Raw genomic sequence first — 8,791 nt, forward strand, 5'->3', positions numbered from 1 at the left:
TTTTAAGTTTGACTTTGAATTTTGATTCAATCTTGCAAAAAGCCAATGTTTATCACAATCAAAGAGACGATAAAAGAACAAATATATTCATATCAAAGTGAGGAGATTTTTTTTTAGATTTTATATTCTATGTTCATAGTTCATACTAATGCACCGTAGTGATGTGTCATAACTTGATTCAAATACGTGTGTATGAGGCTATGAGCTGTAGATAATTAATTATATCTAGCTTGTAATAAAATTAGGGCTTGGTTCGCGGGTCAACCCGCCCCGCATGACCCACCAACCCGCGGATCGACTCTTTTTTTTAAACTCAAAATTCCGACCCGCATAACCCGCGAAAGAAAAATCGTAAACCCGCACCCGCTCCGCTAAGATTGCGGGTAACCCGCAGGGCCCGCAGATAATATTAAATTTAATAAATAATTATTTTTATTATCAATTAATTACTTTTATAATAAAAATTATACATTTATAATTTAAATTATATAATTTTCATTAATTTATATATTTTTTACATATTTTCATTTTTATTTTTATTTATTTTAAAAAAATTTAGAAAAAAATAATATTTTTTTTATTTTACGGGTCGGCGGATATCCGCGACTCAAATTTGGTTGACCCGCACCCACCCCGCTAAAAATCGACTCAACCCGCACCCGCACCCGCATGCTGAAATTTGTAAATCGATCGACCCGCACCCATCCCGCGACGGATCAAACGGGACGGGACCCGCGGGTAATGACCCAAATTCCCAGCTCTAAATAAAATGAACCTTTTTTGTTTCCTGTGAAAGTTGTTTTACTTCACCTAGGGGTGTCAATTCGGGCTGGCCCGGCCCGGCCCGGCCCAAACCCGCTAAGCCCGTAAATATTTGAGCCCGGCCCGGCCCGGCCCGAAAATTATTTGGGCCTAGAATTCAAAGCCCGGCCCGGCCCTTATAGGGCTATAGGGCTTTTCGGGCTTTTGTGGGCTTTTCAAAAAATAATTTGTCATTGCCACTTCCATCGTTTTAATACATGTGAATTTTCATTAAAAAAAAGAGTTTCATTTTTAAAAAATAAAAAATTTATAAAGTGAGTTTAAAATTTTCTTCTCTATCACAATTTTTTTTATTTTTTCGTATGCTTTAAAAACATTTTATACACAAACCAAATTTAATAAGATTTAAATAATCAATTATCAATTAAAACAAAAAATATAAGAGAACAAAATTTATGATAAACATGGTCAAACGTTTCATACTTTGTATTTTGAAAATAAAAACATGTTGTACATGAAAGAAGAAGGTACTTTTGTAAAATTTAAAATGTAACACTTGTAATGATGAAACAATAAAGTGCATTAACAACTTTTATATTTGCTTTATTAGAGTTTGGATAAAAATATTAAAATAATATATCAATACTAATAATAGTTTCAATTACAAGAAAAAATGATAACATTTACGCTAAAATATAAATTTCGGGTTTTCGGGCCGGCCCTAGCCCAAACGGGCTTAAGCCCAAAATACCCAAAGCCCAAATGGGCTTAGCCCGAAAGGCCCAATTTTTTTTGGGCTTATAAAGCGAAGCCCAAACCCGATAATTTTTAGGGCTGGGCGGGCTCGGACTACGGGCTTCGGCCCTAATTGACATGTCTAACTTCACCCGGAATTTTCCAGTCTACCTAGGCCAAACTATAAGAGCATCTACAAATCTATTTTTAAAACAAAAGAAATATATATATTTCATTATAAAATAGAGTTTCCGGTAACTTCTCTATAAATAGAATAATATATTATTTTAGTTTTCCTTTTTATTTTAAATTAGTGTAGAACTAAAGTAAAATTTAACTACATTATGAAATTATTTTAATTTTGAGAAGAAAATGGAGAAGTATTAAACAAGGGAAATTAGCATGAAAAAAATAATAATTCACCAAATAAACATTTTGCTAGAATATGCAATACATTTTTATGTAATATTATTTCATATATTCCTAAGCAATCTGAACCTTTGATTCAATTTTTTTTCTTTTATGTCTCTTTTCTTCTTTTCCCCTCCCATTTATTTTGGAAACAATTACACTTATACACACTTTTTGACTTTGTAATTTTACAATAAGACACTTTTTTACTTTAGACACATTTTCTCATTGTTCAAAGACCAAAATACTCTGTAAGAAACAAACTCACTCTCGTTACGCTCTCCGACCAAAGCATTTTGAATAGTCAATATTTCAAAAATAAAAAACAAACCCCGAGAAAGTCACTTTCCCAATTCACAAACCCTGATTCCAATTGAATCTCAATCTCACTCCTAAAATCTTTCAGTTCCGAAGGTTAAAAAGATTTAATAACTTAATCAGTGATTAGAAGATGAAACCTTTAGTGATTTGGAGTGGTTTCGATGGCGACGGCGGCGGAGACTGTGAGAGTAAAGGTGGAAACGAGAATAGTGGTAATGGAGGCGAAGGAGAGAGAGAGAGAGAGAGGTGATGTTGGAGAAGATGAAGCTGATAAATCTGAGGATAAAGAGTTTGGCCGTTACTATTGTGAGACTGGTAGATCAATGACGGCGGCGTATCTTTGCTCGAGGTGATGATACGCTTTTGTTTTGTTTCTGATCTATAGAAATGAGAAAAGTAGTATTTTTATAAGTTTGATGAGTTGTTTTTGTTGTTGTGGTTGTAATGGTTTAGATGAATAAAGCGTGGATGGGTCTTCAGGTAGCACCTGAAGAGTCAATGAAGAACAAGATTCATGAGTTTGCAAATTCTCTACTTATTTTGTATTTGCGGCGTTTCTTAATGCTGTGGCTTTGTTCTGTGTTTTGATAAACTTAATGTTTTAAATTGTGGTTTCTATGGTTGGATGTATATGTTAGGATTGAAGCTTCTGGCTCCTGTTAAGCCGTGAGTCTACATCTAAGGAGGTTACGTATGTACAAGTCTCTTATCCTCCAAGGTTCTATCCTTTTTTTCATCTTCCTTGACGTTTGTAACTTGAAGACAAAGCAGTAATTGTCTAATTGATTATATAATTTGGTTAAGCATTCATGTGTAGGTTGGACTGGTTACGAAGAAGTCGGTGGTGGAAGACGTGAAGGTGGGTACCACACTGGAGGAGGTTGCGGTGAAGATTGAGGCCGTGGTGGAGATGGTGGTGGATACCACAGTGGAGGTGGTTGCAGTGTAGGTCGTGGTGGAAGTGGTGATGGTGGTGGAGGTGGACGAAGAGCTTGCCGTTGAAGTGGAGGTGGAGATGGTGGTGGTTGCGGTGGAGGTGGTGGTGGTTGTGCAGTTGGTGGTGGTTATGGAGAAAGCGGTGGTAGAAGACGTGAAGGTGGATACCGTGAAAGTGGTGGCGGTCGTGGAGGTGGAGGAGGAGGTGGCTGTTGCGGTGGAGGTGGTGGCGGTGTCGCAGCTGGTGGATACCGCAGCGGAGAAAGTGGTGGTTGTGAAGAAGGTGGTGGTTACGGGAAAGGCGGTGGTGGATATAATATAGGTGGTTGCGGTGGAGATTGTGGTGGAGATGATTGTTGCATAGAAGGTGGTGGTGCAATGTACGTGAAGGTAGATACATAGTGATGGTGGAGGTGGTGGTGTATACGGTAGAAATGGAAGGCAGGAGGGTGGGAGATACGTAGGCCATGGTGGAGAAGAAACCAATAAAATATAAAAACTAAAAAATACTACCTCCGTTCCCGAAAATAAGATGTTTTAGATTTTTTTGAGAACATTAATTGAGAATATTTGAATTGATTAAATTTCATTGGTGGAAAGTTATTGAAAAGTGTATAATAAAGTAAAAAATAAATTAAATTATAAACATTTATTAAATTCTTAATAAACGTGTATACTCTAGAAAATCTTACTTTTAAGAATAAAAGGAGTAATAAAATTGAAACCAAACTATATTAATTGAAATAATTGTAACTCTCGGTTACTCAACCACTGCAATTAGATAGGAACTACCTTAAATGAATAAAATTATCTCAACCTAATTCAAAAACACTATTTTAATGTCATTTTGACACAAAAATCTTTTTCAAACCAACACTAAAAATCACACAATTTTAGTGCAACACTATAATTTCATATCAAATTTGGTGTGATACTGTTCATCACACTAAAATACTATTCATTCTACTAAAACACTATTTACTTAATTTATTAATAAAATAAACAATTAAATAAATGACAAATAAAAATATAAATACATATAATATTATAAAATAACTTTTAGTGTTAAGTTTGGTGTTATGGTTGGAGAACTTTTTTTAGTACTGAAATTACACTAAAATAATGTGGTTTTGACACTAAAATAGTGTTATAGGTTGGAAATGTTCTAAAGGTCAAAAAAGTCTAACAATTGATTTGGAAATTGTGAATATGTCTCTCTCATGCATTAAGTGTTCTTTTTAGTATCAAAACACAAGAAAGTGTCTTTTTAAGTAATCCACTCTTTATTTCTTTATTTTGATGTATATTTTATGTATCAATATAATTTGGCCAAATAATAATATCAGAGTAAATCACACATATTTTTTACACATACTGTATTTAAAAGTTTTTCAAATGGATATGACTTTATTTCAAAAGATATAAGTTGTTATTAACACAAATATCTCGGTATATTCTATATAATGTGTAGAATAGCACATATTTAAAATTTATTTAAAATCCCTCCCTCCCTTCCTTCCAACAAACGATTTCCCGATTCAGAAAACAACAATGAATATGTGATTCAAAATTGGAAAATATCACCAATGATATGTATGAAGTATGTTATATTATATATGTTGGTTTGTTTTATTCTATTTGATAAACATAGAATAGTTCAATATCTAATTCAAATAATACATCATATTTAAACATATATTAAAAATAATTTGATATGAATTGATTTGTTAACAGTTTTAGCTCGACCAAACTCTTGGTTTTCTCTCATATTTTTCCGCATTCAACCAATATATAATTGGTAATATTATATTGTAAATACTTTATACTATTCTATTTTATGGCACAATATAGTATGTTACAATATATTATCTTTCTTCTCCTCTTCTTTGTTCTTCTACACCTATTTTTTCATATTTTCGTTTTCCGTTCTCTCGTATTCTCTTCCTTTATTTATTTTTTCTCACATCTCACTCCTATTTCTCCTCCTTATTCTTCTTCGCTCCTAACCCCTCTCTCTTCTTCTTCTCCCCCCTCACACCTCTTCGCGACCTCACTCCTAACTCCTCACTTTTTCCGACCATGTCCTCTATATTATTTTCTTCTTCCTCTTCACTACTTATTATTCATTTTTCCATTTATTCCTCTACTTCTTCACTTGTTCTTCTCTTTTTCTTCTTCCTCCTCGATCCTCCTTTTCCTCCACTTCTGTTTCTTGCTTTTCTTTATCCACTCTTCATTGTTTATTTTTAACTCTTTTGTACTAATGCTATTGTCATTGGCAATTACTAAAAATGATCAACAAAATAGCACATTTTACTATTTGTTGTTGTATTCTATAATATATGTATATTTTAGTTAAGTTATTACTGTGGATCAGTTGTTTTTTTCTATGTGTTCAGTAAATCCAGTATCTTATCATTAAACGGTTACACATAAAACAGTGTCACGTCCGGAAAAAGAGATATTGGTCCAGTTTCGCACATAATTGTCCCATTAGAGAATCACTTTATTGCAATAGTTATTTGATGAATTTTTTTCGTCACTGTGTATTTTACAAATTAACCCATTTAACAATAGCCGCTCTTCGAGAGTGAAACTAAAAATGGGTTAAGAATGTATTTTAATGGGCTGATAGTGTACAGGGCTCACTTTGTGATTCTCATGCAACGCAAGAGCCGAAAATGTGCCAAGCAAGATAAGCTTACTAATTAAACGACTCCAAATTCCGATCACTAATCTATGAATTATGAACAAAAAGCCAAAAGTCAAATTCTCGTTTATTTCCGACCATATCCTCTACATTATTTTCTTCTTCCTCTTCACTACTCAATATTCATTTTTCCATTTATTGTTCTACTTCCTCACTTATTCTTCTTTTTTTCTTCTTCCTCCTCGATTCTCCTTTTCATCCACTTATGTTATTTGCTTTTCTTTACTCACTCTTCATTGTTTATTTTTAACTCCTTTGTACTAATGCTATTGTCACTGGCAATTACTAAAAATGATCAACAAAATAGCACACTTTACTATTTGTTGTTGTATTCTATAATTAACCTATATAATAGAAATGTAATACAATATGTATTATATTTTAGTTAAGTTATTACTGTGGAACAGTTGTTTTATTCTATGTGTTCAATAAATCCAGTATAATATCATTAATCGGTTACACATAAAACAGTGTCACACTCGGAAAAGAAGATATTGGTCCAGTTTCGCACATAATTGTCCCATTAGAAAATCACTTTATTGCAATGGTTATTTGATGAATTTTTTTCCTTACTGTGTTTTTTACAAATTGACCCATTTAACAACTAGCCGCTCCTTGAGAGTGAAACTAAAAATGAGTTAAGAATCTATCTTAATGGCCTGATAGTGTAGATGATCCACTTTGGGTCCACTTTGTGATTCTCCTGTAACCCAAAAGCCGAAAATGTGTCAAGCAAGATAAGCTTACTAATTAAACAACTCCGAATTCCAATCACTAATCTATGGATTATGAACAAAAAGCCAAAAGTCAAATTCGTGTTTATTTCCTGTCTACAATTCAAAACAACTAACTTACTGGAAGTATAAATGTACATCGATTTTGAAAATCAATTAAACTGAAACAAATTATTTTAAATATACTGTATCAGATAATGTTAATGGAGTGAACCGATCAGAAACTGAACTTGTATAACTGGCAATTGACATATTGAAAACGAAAATCAAGCGGTGGTAGTAGTTTGATGGTAAGAGAAAAATTTGGACTAAGGTGCAAACCTGTTAGTTTTGGAATTGAGTCATGCTAAGAATTAAGTTGTTATTTGTTTAGCTACACAAAGATAGAACAAAGGTTTAGGTCTTATCGGAAAACCTAAAGTCAAATTATCGGTACGCGTAAAACAGATTAGTTGGACTTCGGTCTAGATATCCCTATTTTTTTTTAAAACATATTAAAAACGTTTTGGTTATTGTGACACTGATTGAAAAGCCAAGAAAAGATAACATCAATAATTTCCCAACTATAGACATTACCATACCAACAACATATGGACGGTCCGATCTGATGTTAAAAGAAATAAAAACGGAGTTATACTTTCTTTTCACGTTTATTAAATTATTCAATCAGAGGGTTGAAATTTTGTCAGAGTATGATATATAAGATTTTGGTTTAAAATCACACCAAATTCACAACTAAACCTTAGCCTATGTGGCACAGAATGTATTAAAACCAGCAGTAGAGAAAGAAGTTGTAGAACCAAGCATCACAAAGCTCCAAGCTTTTGCCTGGAAGGTAAAAGTGCCGACGAAGATATGTCATCTTATATGGCAACTGGTGACTGGTCATGTGGCAGTAATGAGGAATTTAACAAGACGCAATATGAAGTGTGATAATTACTGTCCAAGATGCGGAGAATTAGAGGAAACTGTGACCCATGCATTTTTTGAATGTCCGCCAGCTCTTCAAGTTTGGTCATTATCATCGACTCCAACAAGCCCACATATATTTCCGGTATCAAGCGTCTACACAAATATGGATTATCTGTTTTGGAGGAAGAATAGCATCATCGAGCCAGAACAAGACATGGATCCTTATCCCTGGATATTATGGTATATTTGGAAGGCTAGGAATGACAAACTCTTCAGGGGAATAGATAGAGTTCCTTTGGAGCTTGTTCGACATGCAGAGAGTGAATGCCAAGCCTGGTTTGATGCTAACGATGCGGCACAACCAGTGGTACAACCAGTGGTTCAAGATAATATCCCTGAGGTATCCCAAGTCATACGTTTGGGTAATATTTGCTTGTTAGATGGATCTTGGACATATTCTGCTCACTTTAGTGGATGCGGCTGGGTATAGATGGACAGTGCTGGGAACATTCAATTTATGGGAACAAAGAATTTCACTTGACGCGAATCAGCTTTGCATTCGGAAGTAGAAGCACTGCGGTGGGCGATGGAGAATATGCTTCAACACTCAACATGCCAGAGCTTCGGGACAGACTGCAAGAAGCTGATTGCAATGATAAAGGACCCTCAGGCTTGGCCAAGCTTTGTGACAGAATTGGAGAGGATAGAGACGTTACAGATGTTGGGGAAAGACACACGGCGCAGCGGAATGTCACGGTCGTGTTCCCCTGACCTTGTGCGAACCTGTGAGGAAAATACTTCGACGATGGCAAGATATCAAAGTTGCGATAACTAAATGAGACACACAATTTTTACGTGGAAAACCTCCTCGATGTGAGAAGGAAAAACCACGGGACCGTAGTCCACTCAAAAATCCACTATATAAATGGTATGAGTACAACCACGTCCTCCCTGTTCAACAGCCTGAACAGAACAGAGAGTCTAGCTACAAAGAGCTATCTCCAACACAAACAACAACAACAAGAGAGCAACACAAAGCTTCAAAACCGGCAGCAACCAAACGACCTCAGCTCACAAAGATTCCGGCTTCCAGAAACTAATCCAACCGTACAAATCCAAGATAAACAAGTCGACAATACCTCTGCCAAATTTCAGCTCAATAAGAGAAGATCTCACCGTTGGATTTACCAAACACCCAAGACTGCTCTGCTGAAGAACTATGGCGACCAGCTTCAAGAAAACCCAGACAACAGAAGATCCAACCGTTGAA

At 34.9% G+C, this 8,791-nt stretch overlaps 1 protein-coding gene across 1 annotated transcript; it reads left to right on the top strand.

Moving 5' to 3' along the window:
• Positions 1 to 2,390: 2,390 nt before the first annotated feature.
• Positions 2,391 to 3,567, top strand: LOC106297854 (glycine-rich cell wall structural protein 1.0-like). The gene is made up of 4 exons (XM_013734007.1): positions 2,391 to 2,544; positions 2,868 to 2,887; positions 3,047 to 3,174; positions 3,234 to 3,567. Exons 1-4 carry the CDS (start codon positions 2,391 to 2,393, stop codon positions 3,565 to 3,567), a joined length of 636 nt encoding a protein of 211 aa, XP_013589461.1.
• The last annotated feature ends 5,224 nt before the right edge of the window (positions 3,568 to 8,791 follow it).

The sequence above is a fragment of the Brassica oleracea genome, chromosome C6 (assembly GCF_000695525.1).
Source record: "Brassica oleracea var. oleracea cultivar TO1000 chromosome C6, BOL, whole genome shotgun sequence".
In the NCBI taxonomy this organism is placed as follows: Eukaryota; Viridiplantae; Streptophyta; class Magnoliopsida; order Brassicales; family Brassicaceae; genus Brassica; species Brassica oleracea.